The sequence below is a fragment of the Tursiops truncatus genome, chromosome 12, assembly GCF_011762595.2.
Source record: "Tursiops truncatus isolate mTurTru1 chromosome 12, mTurTru1.mat.Y, whole genome shotgun sequence".
NCBI classification, from domain to species: Eukaryota; Metazoa; Chordata; class Mammalia; order Artiodactyla; family Delphinidae; genus Tursiops; species Tursiops truncatus.
The window spans coordinates 88,747,955-88,770,501 of record NC_047045.1 but is presented as its reverse complement, the minus strand read 5'-3'; the positions used below and the strand labels follow the sequence as shown (position 1 = coordinate 88,770,501).

Genomic DNA, 22,547 nt, shown 5'->3' with positions numbered 1-22,547 from the left:
TCTCCCACCTGTGAACTAAAAATGTCGCCTGCCCTATCAGTAAACAAAGGATGTTGCAGCCAGCAAGCCATCACGTTATGGCCACCCGACAGTCGGCCCTGGGGGAACTCAGGATGGCGGCAGGATGCCCCACCATCCCGCAGTCAGGTGCTGAAGCACCCGCCCACCCCGGCAGTGCACCCTGAAGAAACTCAGGATGAGAAAACACAGGATACTGGCCCCCAGTAGCTGAGGTGCACATCAAAGGAATGCTTTCAGTGAGCTCAAACTCTTGCATCTTCCCATACATAGAAAAGTACTAAATTCCTTAACTTGAGATATCTGGTTTTCTTTAAATAACAGTGATCTTTTGATGTTCCGACTTCCAGGTCTTTGTTGCAAAAACACCTGTATATCCTGGCTCCCCCACTGCCTCTTCGCAGCTGTCCCTCAGAGTGATCTGAGAATCCTGTCTCCTGGGCTTGAAGTCCTCAGAATGTCCACCGAATAAAACGTAACTCTAAACTTCTAGGTTGTGCATTTTTTTTCAGTCAACACACCTAAATTGCCTTAAGTACAACTGTATATTTGTATCATATTCTTTCAGTGTTGAAACTGCCTATGTGCAGGGATTGTAATCCGCACAGTGCCACCTTAATATTATGCCTTACCTTTCATGTTGAAATGCTGAATCAGTGTTTATTGACTTGGAATGAAGAGTTTTAACTTTGTATTTGATCTAAAGACAGAATACCCAAGGGACATGAGTAGAACCAAGTAACTGAATATACAAATATATATTTAACATTAAACTCTATCCAGAGAATCTAACTGAGGGTCTGGATCAGTTGAGGGAATTTGGGGGAAAGATGTTGGTTCTTCTTGGCTCATTCAGACAATTAGGCCATTTTCTTCAGTGGGCTTTTGACAGGGAAATGGGGAGCTGCTCTGACTGAGGTTGTGAGATAAAGCAAAGTCTAGATTAGCAGCAGCTTGTGAGTCTTGAGTTGTTGGTGATGCCATCTCTGATCTGATGCAAGTGGAGAAGCCAGGAAAGGGTGGGCTGGGAGAGTCAAAGGAGGTCCTTTGTGTCAACGTGATGGGCTAGAAACAATCCCTTTGTCTTATCTTTCCAAACTTGTCTGCTGAGTGTAAGCGAAAATAATGAAGGAAAGGGAAGCCATCTTGCATTCTAAATCCAAGAATCTTCTCTGTTGCCATAAAACAAGTCATCTACACTCTCAGATACAAAGCGTCTGCTGAGAGGTCAACTTTAACACATTTCTGGCACCACTGTCATCTTTTTTTTTTTTTTAACATCTTTATTGGAGTATAATTGCTTTACAATGGTGTGTTAGTTTTTGCTTTATAACAAAGTGAATCAGTTATACATATACATATGTTCCCATATCTCTTCCCTCTTGCGTCTCCCCCCTCCCTATCCCACCCCTCTAGGTGGTCACAAAGCACCGAGCTCATCTCCCTGTGCTATGCGGCTGCTTCCCACTAGCTATCTATTTTACGTTTGGTAGTGAATATATGTCCATGCCACTCTCTCACTTTGTCACAACTTACCCTTCCCCCTCCCCATATCCTCAAGTCCATTCTCGAGTAGGTCTGTGTCTTTATTCCCGTCTTACTCCTAGGTTCTCCATTACATTTTTTTTCTTAAATTCCATATATATGTGTTAACATACGGTATTTGTCTTTCTCTTTCTGACTTACTTCACTCTGTATGACAGACTCTAGGTCCATCCACCCCATTACAAATAGCTCAATTTCGTTTCTTTTTATGGCTGAGTAATATTCCATTGTATATATGTGCCACATCTTCTTTATCCATTCATCTGATGATGGATACTTAGGTTGTTTCCATCTCCTGGCTATTGTAAATAGAGCTGCAATGAACATTGTGGTACATGACTCTTTTTGAATTATGGTTTTCTCAGGGTATATGCCCAGTAGTGGGATTGCTGGGTCATATACCATTGTCATCTTAACACAGCTGTCTCTCGTGTTCTTTTAAGGTTCAGTTACTTTGTTTTTTTCTTTTAATTTTTGGTGAAGTCCAAAAGTGACCAGGTGAAGCCTAAGAACTCGGATTAATAATAAATTCAGTTCAAATAAAATAGGTCTCTTTCTTGGTGACTTTTATGGGTCTACCATTGTACGCACTTTACAACAACCCTGAAGATTCAATAAATGATCGGCTAGGCTATGCAGCCAGAAAAAGCGAGGCAGAATCCAGCGGAGGCCAGTATACTCCCCAAATGTTCCGCTGCGGAAGCGCTGTCCTCCCTCTCCGCAGGCTCGCTCTCCCGTCTTGGGTGGGAGCTGCCGCAGCAGCTACATCCCAACGAAGTCGAACGTGAACTTGTAAGTTTTATGATTTCCGCACGCACTGAGGTGAATGTGGATAAACTTTTCAAATGAAAGCAAGCTGAGGATGTCTTTGGAAAGTACACATTCCATGGCAGGTGGTTCAGGAGCCCCAGACAGCTCGAGGCCGCGAGCAGAGAACAAAGGCGGACGACGGGCAGCGACTGGGAACCGGGAACACCGGGAGATGAGGCAGGGCCCCCACAGTCCACCGCGACGAGGCCCCCGGGAAGGGGGGTTGGGGAGGGACCCCCGGGAGGGAGAGGACGCCCGGAAGGGAGAGGACCCCCACGAGGAAGAGGATGGGGGTGAAGACTCCGGAAGGAGGAGGAGGAGGAGGGGGCGGGGCGGCGAGGACCCCGGGAGGGAGGGGAGGGCAGAGGCGGGAGAGGGACCCCTGTAGGGAGAAGAAGGGGGCGGGGACCCTCAGAAAGGAGGAGGAGGGGGAGGGGAGGGGAGGGAGGGGAGGGAGGGGAGGGAAGCCCCGGGAGGGAGGGGTGGGGACAGGGTCGCGGACACCTGGGAGGGAGGGGCGGGGAGGGACCCTCGGGATGGAGGAGGAGGGGGAGGGGCGGGGAGCCCCGGGCGGGGCGAGGTGGGAGGAGAGGGCTGACGTGTGAGGGGCTGGGCCGGGGGCGGCGGGCAGGGGGCGGCGGCGAGCGCGCCCAGGGCGGCGGGCCGGGGCGGGGCTGGGGGCCGAGGGGAGCGGCGGGAGGTGGGGCCGCGGAGCGCGCCGGGCTGCGGCGGCCGGTAGGCGGGGTAGCGGCGGGCTAGGGCCGCGCGGTGCCGAGGGCAGCGGCCGGGGGGCGGGGGCGGCGGCGGCGGCAGCGGGCGCGGCGGGCGGCGGCGGCGGCGGCCGAGGGAGCAGAGGGCCCAGCGGGCGCGCACGGCGGCGGGCTCGGCGGGCGGCGTCCTCGGCGGCGGCGGCGGCGGCGGGCGGCGCGCTGGCGGCGGCCATGGCGGTGGCGGCGGCGCTGGCGGGCCGCGGGGCGCGTGGAGGCAGGGGCCGGCCCCCGGGCGGCGGGCGGGCGGAGGGGGCGGGGCCCGGGCGGCGGGCGGCCCGCGCTGCGGCGGCGGCGGCGGCGGCGGCGGCAGCGGCGGCCGGGACGAGGCGGCGGAGGCGGCGGAGGCGGCGGCGCGGGGCGCTCGGGCTGATGGCGGCGGCGGGCGGCCCCGGGGCTGCGCTGTCCCCGCGGCCGTGCGACAGCGACCCGGCCACCCCCGGAGCGCAGTCCCCGAAGGTGAGGAGCGGCGGACCGGCGGCGGCGCCTCGGGCCCGGGGGCCTGGGGGCGGCCTCGGGCCGGGGGCGGGGGTGGCGGCCGTGAGGAGGCCGTGAGGGGGCGGCGGGGACCCGGCGTCGGGCTGGCCCGTCCGGCCCACCGAGCCCTGGCACAGTCGCGGAGCCCCGCGCGGTCCGGGGGCGAGTCGGCCTCGGTCCGAAGTCTTTTTGGCGGTTTCTGCGCCGAAGGAGCTTCTGAGCACGTCCCCCGGGGACTTTCTGCTCCGCGTAGAAATAAAACTTTCCTCAGAAACGGAGAGAGTTTTCTTCACGTTAGTCTGGGATGCTGTATTTTTAAAAGCTCCTTCATTTGAGGAGTATCTTTCTGAAATATTTGAGCTCTTCCTAAAAAACAGAAATGTGTTCCAGTGGAAAAACAAGCCAGCCAGTTAATGAACTTGGTTTGAGAACAAATAACCGTTGTTATTTTCAGGCCGACTTTTTTGTTTTCAAGTTTTGTAGTTTGCACTGTTTTAAGGAAGTAAAACAGACTTAGTGTTTTAAAGTCCGAGAGGAGTGGAGAGGAATCGACATGAGCGGTAGGATGTCGTGCATTAAAACATTTTGTTTTCAAAGTTAGTTTACTAGTTTGTGACAGAAGGTTCCAATGGAGCGATGAGTTGTACAACCCCAGTGTTTCAGTTGTAAGTGAAAAGTTGGAATTGCAACGTGATGGGAACCGGAACCCCGAGGACCCTTGTCTTCGCTGATCCGGGGTCAGCGTTGGCATAGGGACGATTCTTCGGTCCTCTGGCGAGGCAGCCCCTGCCAGGAGCCCCTCCTGTGCGGTCCTCTGTGCACGAGGGCCCTCAGGTGCCCCGACCGGTGACAGCGGTGGGTCTCCACGCAGCTGTGCTCGCAGAACCTGAAGCCTGGCCTGCGTGTGGCGGGGCCCCCCGAGTCCAGGCCCAGCTGCAGGAGCGTGTCTGAAGCAAGTGTGGGACCCCCAGAAACGGGTTTAATCCCAAGGTGGGAGCCGCCTGTGACTCTGAAATGCAGATAGCTGATATCGGAGATTTCGGCAGCCTTAAAGCTTAGGACTTCTGGGTCAATATCGAGGTTGCAAGCGAAGTTCTTTCAACTTAATTGTATTCCATCATAATATTAGGAGGTATATATTGCTGTTCACCTTATGTAATAGCACATTTGCCTAGAATTTATAATAGTAAATTCAAACACTACTTGTGAAATTGTGGTTTCAGCTTTTCTGAGGACTTCGCATTTTTAACTTTTTGTCTCTTTTTGAGTGTCTAAATTTTTTAGCCAAGGGAAATGTGCTTCAATGGATATTAAAATCCTTAAAGTGCTCAGAAGCAAGTAAAATATAAATGATACTCGAATGCTTATTGAATATGAAATGTTTCACTTGGGAGAATTACTGTTATGTGTAGGTTTTTGGAGAATGGATTTAGACTGTTCTCCATCTCCTACCTGGTTGCTTTTCTTTATAGGAGTATGCAGAGCTCTTCAATTGAATGCTTATTTTGTAAGAACTGAAGAGGAGAATATTCCCCGTTTTTTGCTATTTGGTAAAGAATCTGAGTAAATTCCTAACAGGTGGAGTTTTTTTTTTTTTTTTTTTGCGGTACGCGGGCCTCTCACTGTTGTGGCCTCTCCCGTTGCGGAGCACAGGCTCCGGACGCGCAGGCTCAGCGGCCATGGCTCACGGGCCCTGCCGCTCTGCGGCATGTGGGATCTTCCCGGACCGGGGCACGAACCCGCGTCCCCTGCATCGGCAGGCGGACTCTCAACCACTGCGCTGCCAGGGAAGCCCAGGTGGAGCCTTTTAACACTTTATAATCATATCATCATAATCATATTAACTAACTTTTACTGGGCACTTAATTGTTCGCTAGGCCTTGCTCTAAGGGCTTCCCATGTATTAACTCATTTAATCTCTACATTAGCCAAGTATTGGAAGCAGTATTAGGGTCCCAGTTTTACAGATAAGGAGCTGATCACAGAGGATAACCACTCAGCCCGTGAAGGGCAGTGCCCAGTAAGATTCCAGGCAGTCCAGCTTTGGCATGCTTGACCAACATACTTACTACCTCTGTATTCTTAGAACCGTGGTATTTAACAAAATTGTATTGTCTTAGGAAGCTACATTACCTTGATTTTATTTTTTAATCTATTTTTTTAAAGTCTTAACTAATATGCGATTAAATTAATTTCCCGACACTTGATAACATCATTCATTGCCTTAATGAAACGGTCTAACTTAACAGCTCTTCATATTGTCACGTAGTGGAAGATGTCGCTTAAAATTTTTTTTAAGCCTCTCCTTTTTGGGAGGTAGTGTGTGGTGTTATATAGATTGATGACTCTTATTAGGGTATATTTTTGCTAAATTTTTGCAATGTAAGAAAAAAAATTGACAGGATTGATCGTCTGTTTTCAGTCCTTTTGTGTCCCCTTGTCACAGGGATATAAGTACCTAAAGTAGCCAGTTAGAATAGTCCAATAAACCAGCTATAAGTTGAGTTAAACACTACATGATCCGTACATTTTTATTCTAGCTAGGGTAGGAGGATTTGCTTTAATTTCAGAGTATTGCAGCAATTTTACGTGTTTCTCTAAAGCAGGAGGCATTTTAACCTCTTGGTAAGAAAGCAAAAGTAGATTTAGACTTACAAGTTTATTGAAAATTTTCTTACTTTGATTTGTATTGAAGATTAGTTTTTAGTTTTTCCCAGATCTTGCCCATTCCAGATTCTTGTCCCTCATTAATTATAGTAGGACGTTAACATTTGTATAGTCCTTAGAAAGCCTTTAAGTTGAGCCTTCTAGCAAGTCTGGGAGGATACATAATTAATCTTTCCTTATTTATTTGTCTTGTTATCTTTTGAATCTTTTAAATGTTTAGGATGATAATGAAGATAATTCAAATGATGGGACCCAACCATCCAAAAGGAGGCGAATGGGCTCAGGAGATAGCTCTAGGAGCTGTGACACTTGCAGTCAGGATCTCGGGTACTGTCATTTTATTGCTTAATAATGTTTTTCGTGGTACGTGTCTTTTCTCTGCATTAGCTCCCTGCTCCCCATCCCCCAGCCCTGGCAAAGGCAATTATTAAAGATTGTAGAATGTTTTTAATTGTGTTTTACAACGTGACAGCAAAGTTGCTTTTTGCTACTTAGTGCAATTTAAAAAAAAATTTTTTTATTGTGGTAAAATACACTTAAATTCACCATTTTAACTATTTTTAAGTGCATAATTCAGTGGCATAAATTACATTCACAGTGTTGTGTAACCATCACCACCATCCACTTCCAAAACTTTTACATAATAAAATTCCCATTTCGCGTATCCCCAGCCCCTGGCGGCCACCATTCTACTTTCTGTCATTATGAATTTGCCTATTCTAGTTACCTCATGTAAATAGAATCATACAGTGTTTGTCTTTTTGTGTCTGGCTTAATTTGGTTAGCATAATTTCTTCAAAGTTCATTCATGTTGTAGCTTGTGCTAGAATTTCCTTCCTCTTTAAGGCTGAATTATACTCCATTGCTATAATTATACTCTATCTTATGTTTATCTCTTTATCTGTTGATGGACACTGGGTTGTTTCCACGTTTTGGCTGGTGTGGATAATGCTGCCTTGAACATTGGTGTATAAATACGTTTGTTCAGACTTCTTTGGGTATATACCCAGGAATGGAACAGGCGGGTCACATGGCAATTCTATGTCTAACTTTTTGAGGAGCTGCCAAACTGTTTTCCACGGTGGATGCACCATTTCATATTCCCACCAGCAATGTACAAAGTTTCTGACTTCTTCACATCCTTACCAGCTTGTTGTGTTTCCTTTTTTTTTTTTTTTTTTTGATAACAGCCATTCTAAAAGGTGTGAAGTGGAATCTTGATGTGATTTTGATTTGAATTTCCATAATGACCAGTCAAATTGAGCGTCTTTTCATGTGCCATTTGTATATCTTTGGAGAAATGTCTGTCCAAGTTTTCTGCCCATTTTTAAATTGTTTTGTTGTTGTTGTTGTTTAGACATTCTTATCAGATGTATGATTCGCAGATATTTTCTCCCATTCTGTGGGTTGACTTTTCACTCTGTTGATAGTGTCTTGATACACAGAATCTTTAATTTTGCTCAAGTCCAAATTATTTACTCTTTCTCTTGTTGCTCATGCTATGAATCCACTGCTCAGATTTACCAGTGGATTCATATCTAGAATCCATTGCTAAATCTGAGATCATGAAGATTTACCCCTATGTTTTCTTCAAGAGTTTTCTAGTTTTACTTCTTACATTTAGGTCGTCCATCCATTTTTTAAATAATTTTTCTCTGTGATATGAGGTAAAGGTTCAATTTCATACTTTTGCATTTGGTTGTCCAGATTCCTAGCACCACTTTTGAGAAAACTGTTCTTTTGCCTGTTACTTTTAATTGGATAGATGCATAACATGGTGTTATATTCTGCCTGTATTATCCACTGATGAAATTCAGAGGTTGCATTGGTCCAGGTCCAGACATCTGTAGTCTTTACTGTTCAGGATTGGGGATTGATCTGCAGTGTACTGGGTATGTGGAGTCTATGTGCTTTATAGTTCAGTTTATTGAGAAATGGGTCTTTAGAGTTCTGCTTTCTCTGCTGTTTGTGACTCACTGAACAGAAGATGGGAAACAGAAGTTGATTACTTGATCCTTTGGGTGCATGAAATAGTGGCTATGGGTGCTAACCCATGAGAAAGAATTGAGAACTGGTATCACTACCCCGATTTGCAAAAGCTAAAAAACGTTGCCTTTGTTCCTGACAGTTGTGAGACTTTGTTCTTTGTGATATGTGGAAAATGTTATGTCCAGTGTACTTTTTTTTAAAAACATTCATTTATTTTTGGCTGCGTTGGGGCTTTGTTGCTGTGCGTGGGCTCTCTCTAGTTGCAGTGAGTGGGGACTACTCTTTGTTGCGGTGCACGGGCTTCTCATTGCGGTGGCTTCTCTTGTTGCAGAGCATGGACTCTAGGCATGCGGGCTTCAGTAGTTGCAGCATGTGGGCTCAGTAGTTATGGCTCGTGGGCTCTAGAGCACAGGCTCAGTAGTTGTGGCTCATGGGCTTAGTTGTTCCACGGCATGTGGGAAGAGATCTTCCCAGGCTAGGGATCGAACCTGTGTCCCCTGCATTGGCAGGCGGATTCTTATCCACTGTGCCACCAGGGAAGTCCTCCAGTGTACTGTTTTGCTTTGGTATTCCAGATGGTTGTTTCTTTTATCTCTGCCTCTTTTGTAATTTCACTGATGCACATGAAATCATAAGAACTTCTTTGTATTACAAAATCATAGAAGACTGAGAATTTAAATAATTAAAATAGTTTTTCCAAATCCTTAAAACATATTCTCAAAAATGTTTAAAAATGAATATCCTTTAAAACAAAAATGATTGAAGTGTTATAAAAGCCACACTTCAGGCATAATGTATATTTCTGTGCTTAGCTTTAGCTACTACCCAGCAGAAAATTTGATAGAGTACAAGTGGCCGCCTGATGAAACAGGAGAATACTATATGCTCCAGGAACAAGTCAGTGAATATTTGGGTGTGACCTCCTTTAAACGGAAATATCCAGGTATTAAGTTTTAGTTTATATAACAGATTAAATCTAGCTTTTAACTAATAGTAATTCTTGTTGATAGGTTGTCAAGTGCTGAATACTTGAGTACGGATTGTTTATAACGTGTTTTATATTCATCTGCTGGCTGAATTTTATTTGCAGCTTTCATTCGTTCAGCATCTCTCTTATGTCTTGTAAACTGATTTACAAGCAAAATGAGGAAGATGAATTTCCTGGAAAAACTTCAGGGAGAAATCATCTTGTAGCCACATGAATGAACTAAGGGCTTTGTTTCTTGACTGTTGCTTCTTGGCCTTAGGGATGGAGGTAGCCACATCAGCTATATCTGAACTTGGAGAGGCTGTGTTTCATCAGCTAGTTTAATACAGTTATTTGTCTTACCTTCTGGCTTTGGATTACTCTGTTTTCAGTTTTATTTTAACTTTCATTTTTTTAATTTGTAAGCTTTTTTGTGTAGTCTTTTAATAATATTTGGAATATGTAACAGGGAATACTTTTTTAAATCCATGAAGATTTTAACTTTAAACATTTTTTAAAGGTTTTTAAGCTTTTAAAAGTTTTACAAATGCAGAAGACTATTTTTGATAGTCTTTTATTCTTTTTTTTTTTGGAGATTTAGAGCGACGAGATTTGTCTCATAAGGAGAAACTGTACCTGAGAGAGCTGAATGTCATTACAGAAACACAGTGCACTCTAGGTAATGAACATTAATTAGGCGATACCGGATGAGTATTTATTCTCTTTCCCAACATATTTTACAGAATTAATAAATAGATTGAATTATTTAAATGCTAAACTGTTAACTTCATTTTTGATTATTGTTAAAATACAAAAGAGAATGATGTTTTATAACAATATCATTTTCTAATAACTTTAACAGAAGTGTCAAAGCGTGTGTATGTTTTGTGTGCAAAATTTGTACAGTACTTTTTAAAAGTATTGGTCCTTGTCTCTTAAAAGGCAAATTTTGCTCAATTTTTAGTTATGTATAGTTATCTATCTCCCTGCTTTATTTGTAATTTTCCCTTCATAAATATATTAAGGCAACTTTTTAATATAAAACCATGGGAGTTCATCTCAGCAGTTGGTATAATCTGATACCATGAGTTTCAGAAATTGCCTGTGTGACTTATGTGTGTGTGCTGATGCTTTTGGTGAAATTTGAATTGACTCTATAATATTTCTAGTATCTCGAATTTGAAGACTAAGAACTGAAGTATATTGAAAAAGTCTTTTTCTCCTCTAGTGTCCCATGTTGATTGCCAGTGGTTAGTGTGTGTCATTATTTAGCAATTGTTTCTAGTAAAGGGATATATGTTTATATATAGTATGTAGAATCTTAAAAAAGTTTTGGTTGAAAAATTGATTTATTTGCCTTTGCAACTTTGGTAATCTATTTCTTTTTAATTGTTTGACTTTGTATTATGAGTATTATTTTTTATTATTTTTGAATGTATTAAACTATTTTGCTTTGACTATTGGAAAACTTCTTAAATGTAGAGGAGTTTGAAGGAAAAGCCAATTTTGAAAAGTGGTATGTTCACTTAGCCTTGAAAAAGCTTCTTTACCTTTTCTTTGGTCTGAAACAGGCTTAACAGCATTGCGCAGTGATGAAGTAATTGATTTAATGATAAAAGAATATCCAGCCAAACATGCTGAATATTCTGTCATTCTTCAAGAAAAAGAGCGCCAACGAATTACAGATCACTATAAAGAATATTCTGTAAGTAGCTAGGTGACCACCGTGTTGGTTTGGGGGAATGACGTTTTATAAAGTTAGATGTGACTTCCAACTGTAATATTTTTATTTCAGCAAATGCAACAACAGAATACTCAGAAAGTTGAAGCCAGCAAAGTGCCTGAGTACATTAAGAAAGCTGCCAAAAAAGCAGCTGAATTTAACAGCAACTTAAACCGGGAACGCATGGAAGAAAGAAGAGCTTATTTTGACTTACAGACACATGTAGGATCTCTTACATTTATTAATCCCTGAACCTCGCTAATTGCTTCTTACTGTAGGCTACTGAACACCTTTACCGTAATGTTTTGTACCAGCAGTGTGTCCTTTTCTTCCCCAGAACCGAAGCTGTCGTTCTTAATGTGCCTGATACTGTTTGCTTCACTTCTCTGCGTGTGTGTGATATGTCTCTTGCTTTTTGGTTGGCATGCTACTGAAGGAGTCTAGTAGCTGTATAGCATCCTTGTGTGTCCCAGGGGTAGGTAGAAGAGACTTCCATAGTAGTTCACGTACTTCTCACCCTTACCACATGAGGTTAAAACTTACTATTTCCGTTTCATAGATGAGGACGTTGAGCCCCAGAGGTTTTATAGTAGCCCTTAAGTGGTGAGCAGACACACTGCCTTTCCTCAGAAATGATGGCCACGGTAAACAGCCAGACGAACTCACTAGAACTAGGAATACCAACGCCCTTAGGTCACAGCTCCTAATGTCTCTTATATTTTTAGCTTTTGGGGGGAGAAACACTGTAGAGAGCAAGAGGGAGCTGTTTTCCTAAAGCCTTGATTCTTCGCATGGAGTCGGGTGTGTCTTTCTCTTTGTGTTAAACCAGGTTATCCAGGTGCCTCAAGGGAAGTACAAAGTGTTGCCGACAGAGAGAACCAAGGTCAGTTCTTACCCGGTGGCCCTCATCCCTGGACAGTTCCAGGAATATTACAAAAGGTACTTAGTGGTTTTTTTTTTTTTTTTTTTTACCTTTAACATCAGTGTTGGTGAGGGACTTCAAAGCCTTGTGTTTGTCTTCTAGAAGTTTTTAGCTCTATAAGCATCACCATAAGATGTATAAGATTTGTATCAGTCTTTTCTATCTTCTATGGTTCTGTGGTGAAGAATGCTCTTTACAGAACTTGAACATCTGCTGACAAAGCCTGGGGTGCCATCTCACTGCCCACCTGTTTGTGTTTCTGTGGACAGGTGCCAGGGGTTCTCCAGACCTCCATCCTTAAAGTATGGTCCATGGCCCAGCATTGCTGGTGTCATGTGGAAGCTTATTGGAAATGCAGACTCTCAAGCACGCCCCCGGACCTTCTGCCTGGGCGTCTGCATTTTCACAGATGTAGAGAGCGTGAAGGAAGGCACAGAGTGGCTGTGGGGAGGCATGGCCACCTGGGAGCTTCTGCTACCCTGGCCTGCCACTGCTTCCGTTCCTGTAGCAAGAACGCTGCTTGTCTCTCCTTTCCAACCTGGATATAACTGAAAACAGGGCCCACAGCGTCACTTGTGTCAAAATCTCAGCTTTTACTTCATAAAAAACCTTATGCTTTCTAGGATAGCGAATATTCTTTAGACAGTAGTATTTAAAATAGACTATACGTGCTTCCATGGTGGTGCAGTGCTTAAGAATCCGCCTGCCAATGCAGGGGACACGGGTTCGAGCCCTGGTCCGGGGAGATCCCACATGCCGTGGAGCAGCTAAGCCCATGTGCCACAACTACTAAGCCTGCACTCTAGAGCCCAAGAACCACAACTACTGAGACCGCGTGCTACAACTACTGAAGCCCACGTGCCTAGAGCCCATGCTCCACAACAAGAGAAGCCACAGCAATGAGAAGCCCGCGCACCTCAACGAAGAGTAGCCCCCCGTTCGCCACAACTAGAGATAGCCCATGCGCAGCAACAAAGACCCGACACAGCCAAAATAAATAAATAAATAAATAAAATTAAAAAAAATAGACTATACAATCACACTATTTGAAAGTCAAACTTAAATCATGGGTCAGCAAATTTTCATTTTCTCACTTTGGGCAAAGCACATTATTGAGTGATAGGCCTGTGTCCCAATCCCTGTGCTTTTTGGTGTGACGTCTTAGGTGAGCAGGATGCTGATCCAGTGTCCTCTCCCTACTGAGGTTCCGAGATCATAGCCGCCGCAGGATGGTGCGATCCTGTGGGGATGGCTCGGACGTCATCCGCGGGCCGTGTGCTGATTGACCTGGGGAAGGGGTTGCCGATCCCTAGTTTCAGATAAAAGAGATGATTACATTTGTTAGAATACATGCTTCACAAATTGGTTTAAAATAATTTGTTGCTGGAAATTTTGTTTCTTAAATGGTATCTTGTACCGTGCACCGCCGTGACTTACCTGTGTTAATTTATTTGATGCTCACGTTCACTCTGTGAGGTGGACTTGTTACCATACCTGCTTTACAGGTGAAGCAGCAGCAGTGCACAGGCAGTGAGGACTCAGGAAAGTGGGAGGATGGAGGTGCTCAGGCAGGATTCTGTATTGCCACAGTTTCATCCTTGTCTGCTGACATTTTTTGCGGGGGGAGGGTGTTGAGGTTAAAGGAGAGAGACATAATCTTTTGATAACAAGAATCAAATATACATTTTATACTCTTAGACTGGTGAAAAAATGTTTAGGCTTTTTTTTATTCCTTGCCCCTATTTGAGTACCAAAATGAAAAAAGTATTTATTGCCTCTAATCATTTTTCAAAAGTATTTGTGGTTAATATTAAGGCTATTATCGTAGTTCAAAATTAGTCCATATATATTTAACAATAAATGGTTAAGTGGTTAAGACTACGAGCTCCCACTGCAGGGGGCACGGGCACGGGATGGAACCAGTTCTCTCCCTGGTTGGGGAACTAAGATCCTGCAAGCCGTGTGGCACAGCCAAAAAAAAAAAAAACGAAAACTGAAAATCCTCTCTCTGAACTATAGGTACTCGCCAGATGAACTGCGGTATTTGCCATTAAACACAGCGCTTTATGAGCCCCCCCTGGATCCTGAGCTCCCTGCTCTCGATAGCGATGGTGATTCAGATGATGCCGAAGATGGTCGAGGTGATGAGAAACGGAAAAATAAAGGCACTTCGGTGAGAACGTTTATCTTCAGTAGGAGGTGTCTCCTTTTCCTTTGAACTTTTGCTGGTAGCTTTCCTGGAGTGTTAAATTGAACTTGTATCACTACCCTCTTTTTGAAAAAGGACAGTTGCATATAAGTTCCAAAAGCTTCCATCAGGAAAAGTTATTGATTGTGTGTGTTGATACGGACTATCTGTGTGTGGCCTTTGGTAAGTTTTGTCCTTAAAGTTGCCCCTTTTTGGTTTTCACTCGCAGGTTAGGCGGGGTACTAGACATTGGTTTACGATCTTATGCTTAACCGTCTTGGGTTAGGGGGAGCACATTAACTTGTGCTCCTGTTGCTTAATTAATAGTCTTCGGCCTCTTCTAGGATAATGTTAAGGTTACCAGCATGTTGTGCTGTTAGTTAGGTTTTCCTGCATGACTTTTTTTTTTGTAGCAAAATGTAATTGCAGGACAGTTGGGAAGTTGATGTGCTCTGTGGAACTGAAGGAGAACAAAGAAAACAGTAGTCAGGGGTTTGATTTTTATTTAGCATGGCATATTAAGCAGCTGGCCGTTTTACATCTTTCTGGCCGACCTGAACGTGGGGTTGTGTTAGCATTAATGGGCACTACACTTTGTCACTAACAGCTTCTAAAACATATTTACTGATACATGTCGCATTAAAGTAAGATGCTCTTCAGATACTAAAGTGACGACACTGCTTTTCTTCCGTCACGTTGGTACAGGGGTGCTGTGTTGTGACGAGGGTGTGATGAAGTTGACACTCTCCTACACTGCTAGTGGGAGTGTTGGTTAATACAGCTTTCTGGGAAAGTGTTTTCACAGTCTGTACCAAGATTTTTAACTTCCATGGAATTTGACTTGGCAAATACACTAATAGAATTTATCCAAAGAACCTGATCAGATGGTAACAAAATTTAAAATCCAATGAAAAAATGTCCATTGGAGTGTTATTTTCTATAGCAGAAATTAGAACTATCATGTCCACAGTGGGTTATATATTACATTTACATGGTAGAAATGCAGTTCCAAGAATATTTAATGATGTGATGAAATGCACATAACACTTAAAAATAGTAAAGCGCACATGCACACACACAATGTAATTCAGCTTCGTGTTTGTGTTTTAAAAAATGAGGGCACACGTGTAGGTAGGATGTGTGTGTGTTAGTGTGTGAATCTGGGTATTTGTACAAACACGTAACTAGAAAAGAGATACATCACGTTCCCAGGCGTTGTCTCAGGATATTTACCAGGGTGGTTATGGATAACCTGGTCTTTTATAATTTTCATAATTTATATGAATGTAACATTTTTATTCTAATTAGAAAATTTCAAATGAAAAAATGAAGAATTAAGTGATTATTGAACTCCTAAACTTTGAACATGTACAATATGTCTGATACTGTTGTAAATACTTGACGATATTGGCCCTCTGCCTAGTTTAACATTAGGAAGCTACAGGTGTGGGCTTGAAGAACTTCTTTAATAACCTTTATTACTCAGTAAAAATACCCACACTTGGTTAAAGTAGTTTCTTTTTTAAAGAATATTTTTGTGTGAAACAAATATGCTCCCTTGTGACATGGTAAAATGGTGTTGAACCTGTGTCGTGTAATAATAGCTGAAGTAGATAATTCTGTTACTGTTGACTTACGTCAGAAAACAAAGTCGATTAAGGTACTTGCTGATATAAATGGAACTAGCTATAATGTAAGATGGATAAATGATTCTTACCATGACTTCTTTCAGTCTCACACTGGAAAATGCTTTCGTAGATGAGAATTATCTTTTTATTTTTGAATTGATGGAACTTTAAAACTTTCTTAGATATATTCTGTAGTTTTCAAATCTGCATGAGTTCCAAGGAACCTCTGTTTGTGCCTTTGGCTTGCAGGACAGCTCCTCTGGCAACGTGTCTGAGGGGGAAGGCCTTCCTGAAGGCCAGGAGGAGCCTCTGCAGGGAAGACAGAGGTCCAGGGACAAGGCTGCTCCTCCACGAAAAGATGCTTCCAAACGTTCTGTACTGTCCAAGTCAGTTCCTGGGTACAAGGTAGAAGAAAAAAGCCCCTGACTCAGCTTCCTTCCTGACCAGCCTCTCTCCCTGAAATATTTTAACTTTGAATTTCAAAGTCGTGGAGCTCCTGCCTGCTGCCCTTCACTAGCTGTTCTTCTGTGGTGTGTGCCCTCTGTCGGCCTCCCTTCCTTTTTGCTTTATCTTCTTGGTGGCTTTTCTATCACTGTGGCTATGGTTCAGCTTCTGTTTTCTGTATATGTACAATTGTTCTTTTAAATAATAACCAGGCAAGTATGGGTTTTTAAGGAGTGGTCTAATAGGCAGAACTTTATACTTGTTCCCTCAGACTGAAAAGCATCATGGTCTGACGCTGAAAGTGCCCTGGTACTGGTGAAGCTGGGCCCGCTGAGCCATGCAGTGGGGAGGGAGCCCCTAGGCCAGGCTGCATTTCTGCAGTGCCTTTCACTAAGAGCCATCTGGGTTCAGTCTAGGAACTCTTGGGTCCACTCACTGGCCACGTTGAGCTAACCCTCTGGTGGAAAACAGTAAAACTGGTCTACATTGTGGTGGCTTTCAGCCTAACCTTGGCAGGTAGCCTGTGCAGTTCTGTGACAAGGATTTACACATTATCTAGCAGGTGCTTTGGCTTAGATGCACTTGTTAACCTTTTGATCCGGTTATTCTCAGAGTCAGGTAGCATGCTGTCAGCAATAGGTTTATTTTGATCATTTCCTCCTTCCGTCTGCCCCTTCCCCTTCAGAGGGTCGGGTGAGAGATGAGTAGCCTTATTCATGTATGGGATTTAAGAGGATCATAAAAGGAGTAGAATTAGCTGCAAGTTTTATGTTTTGAGTGGTAACAGTAAAATACCCAGTTTTCAGTCTGGCATGTATCAGTATGCTTGTTACGTGGTTATGAAGGTGTTTTGAAGGAGCATTTTAGAGTAAGTTGATCAGAAAGTTTTGCTGAGCGGAGTTGCTGAACACTTGAGTATGTCAGGTCAGGGTTGTGGTGTATAATCCAGAAGCACGGGTTCAAGTGGGCGCTGGCCAGTGTCCCTTCAGCCTAAGCAGAGCCCTGCTAACAGTCCATTGCCTTTCTTTTCCTGAAGTAAAAAAGCAACTTCACAAATTAGCATATTCCATATTTAATTAGAAAATGCCTAATCAGAAAATGTCATCAGCTTTCAAGTATATATTTTTTCAGCCCAGCTTCATTGAGCAAGGACGGCTGCACTAGGCTGCAGCCATGTGATTTTTGTCCTTGTTTTACATACATAATCTAATTGTTTTAAACTAAAGATTTAAATTAATGCTTAATAATTGAAAGCAAATGAACTCCAGAGATTAAATTTTGGAAAGTTAGCCTGCTGTGTTTGCTAAACAGTGTGCTTCTGGTCCTGGAAGAGCTTGGAATGGGAGTTGCAGCTCAAAGCACACTGTCAGTGTTACATAGACCTTTCAGAAAGTAAGCCTGGATTAATCATGGGTTAAAAAAGAAAAAATACTGAAACAGATGTTTAGAGGCTGAAAATGAAGAACTATTCAATGCTATCATTGATTTAAGGTAGAAGAAATGAATTGATTAACCTAAATTGGTAGTACTCAAGGGAGTCGATACGCAGAATGCACGTTTTATAATCTGTGAATATTTTTAGTACGTAAAAATGTTTCAGTTATTTCAAAGTTTGGAACAACCAGTATCTAGACAATACATTAATGTGAACATGTTTATTAAAAGCTAACCTCTCTATGAAAAGTATTAATAAGCCAAGATGTGCCTAAATATTAGGGTACTTTAAGCTGAAGGTCATATATATAAATATGTTTTAAAATATGGGAGTTAAGAAAAATTATAATGTATTTGATGTCTTGCTTAATAAGATTCACTAGTGCTTGCCCTTAATCTTGTAGGACAGTATTGTTTAGGTTACATTAACCTGAAATTGCAGCATAATTATTAGGATTCAGGCCTATGTTAAAAGTATATAATTAAAATCTATACTATATTAATGCTAACATGAAAGTCTCACTATCTTTGGTTGTTTTTCAAGCAGGAAAATAAGTGTATTGTGAGCCTTTTATTTGAGATGCTGAGAACTCTTAGGGAGATTATTTTTTTCTTGTCAGTAGTGAAATTTTGATGTTCTGCTGTTACGAAGTAGGGCTGTCTCCATCAGACATGTATGGAGGGTTCCGTTCATTAACCTTCAGAGAGTTCCATACACTGTTCCCTTCCTCCACACCACTGCAAAGCCCGAGAGACGAGCTTCCCAATCAGCGATTGGTACCCGACGTGTACAGTCCTCGATGTGAGCAGTGTGGCTTCTGAGAGAGCTCGAGAGTGCTTGAGTGAACAAAGTATTTTTTTATATTGAGCTGTGGCATCATCATAGAAAATGCTGCAAAGCTCTGTCTCTCTCTCTGTCTCTCTCCCTCTCCCTCCCTCTCCACCCGTCTCTCCCTCTTTTCATCAAGATGAAGACTATTGGGTAAGAAAAATTTTAAGTGGTTTAACAAAACATTATGATTTTAAGCTTAGAAGTAAACCTAGAATTTTCTTGGTATCCCTTTTATCATAGGTGTTCAATGTATATGTTAATGATTGTAGAACTTGAACTGCTCTAGAATGTGAATGACTAGCTTTGTGTTTTATTCTTTTTGATTTTTTGTAAAGGATCTCCTATGAGGAGTTCTTGATTTAGATTTCAATACTGTGTGGTTACTTCCTTGACTTTACTGAAAAATATTAAAGTACTTAGTATGCCAGTATCTAACTTGAACTATAAGTATTAATAAGTGTATCTCTTACATTTAGTGCAGGTACCATAGCCAAAAGATGTTTCTTTTTTGGTGGATTGAGAGGCAGCTCTCTGCTGTGTATATGGCGGTTACAGATTTGGGCATAACCGAACCAGAATGTGGGTCATAGAAGTGCACTTCCTAGCTATTTTTTATTTAGGTATGAGAAAACACAATGAGAACCTTTTATGCTTAGAATGTAGCAGTAACAACGGAGGGTAACTACACTGCAAGACTTAAGAGGTTTGAGCATGTGACACTATCCTTTTGTTGGGGAGCAGGGTATAAAGATATACAGGAGATGTAGAATAGTCAACAGTAAAGTTTTATATGTATGTTTTAACTTCCATGATATTTATTATTTTGTAGAGACATTTGTGATTGTTTAGAGTTATTGTTTTTATAATATTTATGTATAAGGTTGACTTTTTTTAAATAAATAAGCCAAAAATTATTTTTGAATGCCTCTGTCATCTTTTGTAGAGAAAGATAATTAAAAAAATAAAAAAAAAACCTAAAGAATTAAGAACAAATTAGGCTGTGCAGGTTTTGAAGGTGGCAGTGAGACATTTCAAAGCTGGAATAATACAGTATGCAAAGTTGGAATTTTGTTTAGGCTCCTCTTTTGTTCAGTAACTTAGGAAAGGGAAACATAAGATGCATTTGGCTGGGTTGTATTAAACAGAAATACAATATTTCTACTTAAAATGCCTTTTCTCCCAGTTTTTATATAAATGAGTGAATGAACGAGTGAATGAGTGAGTGAACATGCCCCCGGCCCCCATTTCCTACCTGGCCCCGGCTTGCTCTCCTTTCCTACCACTGCCCCATGTTCATGTGGAGCCAGTGAATATCATGTTACCACGGTCAAGGCTGTGATCTTCCAATGTCCCCTTCCCCTCCCAATTTCAGGTGTAGTGAACCTTCTTCTTTGTTCTTTTCCATGTGTTGCCAAGTGTTTTCTTAAAGCCCAGATGCCTTCATTGGATAGTGCCTGTTTTTAATCTGAAAAATGAATGGTACTTAAAACATAGGGTGTCTGCATACTTTTAAGTGGTAATTTCATATTTTGCCTGTCTGAGAACTACTTTTCTCTTTCATGTTTTGTATGTCATAGTGAATGCTTTTTCTCTTAAATATAGGCTCTTTTATTAATGTATTAGATATGCAAAGGGAATAATGACACAACTCGGATTCCGACAAACCTTTTTTGCGCACGATTGTATGCTGAGACATCTTGCAATTAAAAATGTTAAAACATTGATTTTGTAACTTAGATTTTACAGATCTAGTTTTGCAACTTTGGAGAATATCAGGTTTTTTAAACAAAATGAGCATATAAGCTGCTTACCATGGAGTCTTCTCTTTGGGAACAAGCCTAAAACTTCCGTGTAATGGTCACTCAGTACTTGGATTTTTCTCTTTCAGTTAATACTGCAGTTTGACAATGTATTAGTCTTCCCTTCCAGTTCATTATACAGATCTTACTGGGCATGTAGGGAGTGTGGAATGCTATATCTAATCCTAACATGAGATCATGCCATTGACAAAATTTAAAAATGAAATCTAAGGCTTTAGTCGGTAGGCTGTTGTACGTTGAAGGCTGATTCATGTCAGGTTATGTCCTTCAAGAAGGTCCTCATTAGCAAGTTAACCAGAGTAAAGATAAGGCAATACAGTGATAATTCCTTTTGAACCCATAGTAAGTTCTTCTGGCATGAATTTATAGCCCTCTTCTACCCTTCCAGCCAAAGGTCATTCCAAATGCTCTATGTGGAATTTGTCTGAAGGGTAAGGAGTCCAACAAGAAAGGGAAGGCTGAATCACTTATACACTGCTCCCAGTGTGATAACAGTGGTAAGTATTGACATGTCTTCACATTTTAACCACCCTATTTGTTGCTTCGAAAACTGGGATTCTTAGTTGTCAGCTAGACCTGAACCAAAGAATCATCAAATATATAAAGTCCATGTATTTTTTTCGACTTTGTGTGTTTTCATTCCTCTTTGGCAGTTAAACATTGTAGCCATTCTTGAGACGTCCAAGCAAACTAGCATTTTATTATGCCATATTAAGTTACAAATTCTTGTGTGAAATACAACTAATACTGGTTTTGGTTTAGGCCATCCTTCTTGCCTGGATATGACCATGGAGCTTGTTTCTATGATTAAGACCTACCCATGGCAGTGTATGGAGTGTAAGACTTGCATTATATGTGGACAACCCCACCATGAAGAAGAAATGATGTTCTGTGATGTGTGTGACAGAGGTTATCATACTTTTTGTGTGGGCCTTGGTGCTATTCCATCAGGTAAAGATTAAAAAAAAAGGAATGTTATCTTTGAGTGAAGGGACTCTTCCAGCATTTTTTTTTTTTTTTTTGAGGCTGCATAAACACCATAATCACCTGAAGGGCCTGGAGATCCTTTTATTCACAAGAAGTGACCAAAGCTGTGGTCATGTCCACCTGTTTTTCATCCTTAGACAAGCTGACTAAAGGACAAGTGAGATATCAGACTGCCTATAAGTTTTGGAAGTAGAGCTCAGTGTATATAGATTGAGCCAGTGTTCTACTGAAATAGCTAAAGGAGTAGCATCAATTTGTTTCAAAGCCTTGATTTTATAAGTCATTTAGAAACTTAACAAAATGACTGCTATGCCTTTATACATATTAAACCAGATTTTTGTAAATTGAGGCAGCATAACAATTCCAGGTAACTTCAGAATGAACACAGAATAAATTACAGTAATCGGACTAAAACATTACACACATAATTGTGTAACTTTAGAACTTATTTGCATGGGTGACACTGTCTCATACTTTATAAAATATATGCCTAGGTTTCCTGGGACTTGTTGAGATGCAAGCAACTTAATTATTCAGAGTTGTTCAGTGATTGAGATCAAGTATGTTGTAGAGCTCATCACAATGCCGTCAGATACTTGACACACTTTACAGTGCTGTGTGACTGCAGCACACCAGCACTTGAGAGGATGCCAGGAGCGCACAGCTGCCGCTGAGCAGCACAGGCTGAAACTAAGCGAAAGTCAGTACCAGGTTTTATATTGGGATTTGTATGCTTGAACTCTTAGAGTATGATAGTGTTTGAATTTCAGAAAGGATTTTAACTGTTTAAAGGTCCCTACCACTTAGTTCCTCCCGTGACCCCTTCCCTCCCCCTGTGCATTTCACAGGGCATTGATGACACTGATTACCTTGAGGGAAGTTTGCATTTTTCTCCTTAAATTAAGGAACTCGTTAGTGCCCGTCCCACCAGAAATCCAGTGAGGATTATCAGTAGCCGTTGCTAAAGAAGGAGAGCTAACTGGGTTTAAAATTCAGTCCTAAAAAGTTAAATTCCATCCTGTATTAACTAACAATTTTTCTCCTAGGTCGCTGGATTTGTGCCTGTTGTCAGCAAGCCCCCCCAACACCCAGGAAGGTGGGCAGAAGGGGGAAGAACAGCAAAGAGGGATAGGTTTTGACCCCAATACTGTAACGTGCATTTAAATGAAGTATTTGGTGCCAGTTTACAACATTCTCATTTTTATGCCAATAAAAGATTTCTGAAACTGTGTGCTTAAAATCTGCAAGTTCATTCATTTTGTTATAAGCTACTCTTACCCTTGAAACCAATTTCAGGCAGAAGAATGGTTCCATCTTCCAAAAGGGCTT

The 22,547-nt window shown here is 42.2% G+C and overlaps 1 protein-coding gene across 2 annotated transcripts; it reads left to right on the top strand.

The window, feature by feature from the left end:
• The first annotated feature begins 3,442 nt into the window (after nt 1–3,442).
• Nucleotides 3,443–22,458, top strand: PHF10 (PHD finger protein 10). Of its 2 annotated transcripts, none has more exons than XM_019951551.3 (12): nt 3,443–3,599; nt 6,505–6,611; nt 9,086–9,216; nt 9,842–9,919; nt 10,812–10,945; nt 11,036–11,185; nt 11,793–11,902; nt 13,905–14,058; nt 15,951–16,106; nt 20,620–20,728; nt 20,994–21,182; nt 22,265–22,458. In XM_019951551.3, the coding sequence occupies exons 1-12, from the start codon at nt 3,513–3,515 to the stop codon at nt 22,348–22,350; spliced, it is 1,491 nt and encodes a 496-aa protein (XP_019807110.1). In that variant the 5' UTR covers nt 3,443–3,512; the 3' UTR covers nt 22,351–22,458. The 2 variants fall into 2 exon arrangements, with proteins under 2 accessions (XP_019807110.1, XP_019807109.1); XM_019951550.3 differs by having other exon boundaries at nt 9,836–9,919.
• Nucleotides 22,459–22,547: the final 89 nt, after the last annotated feature.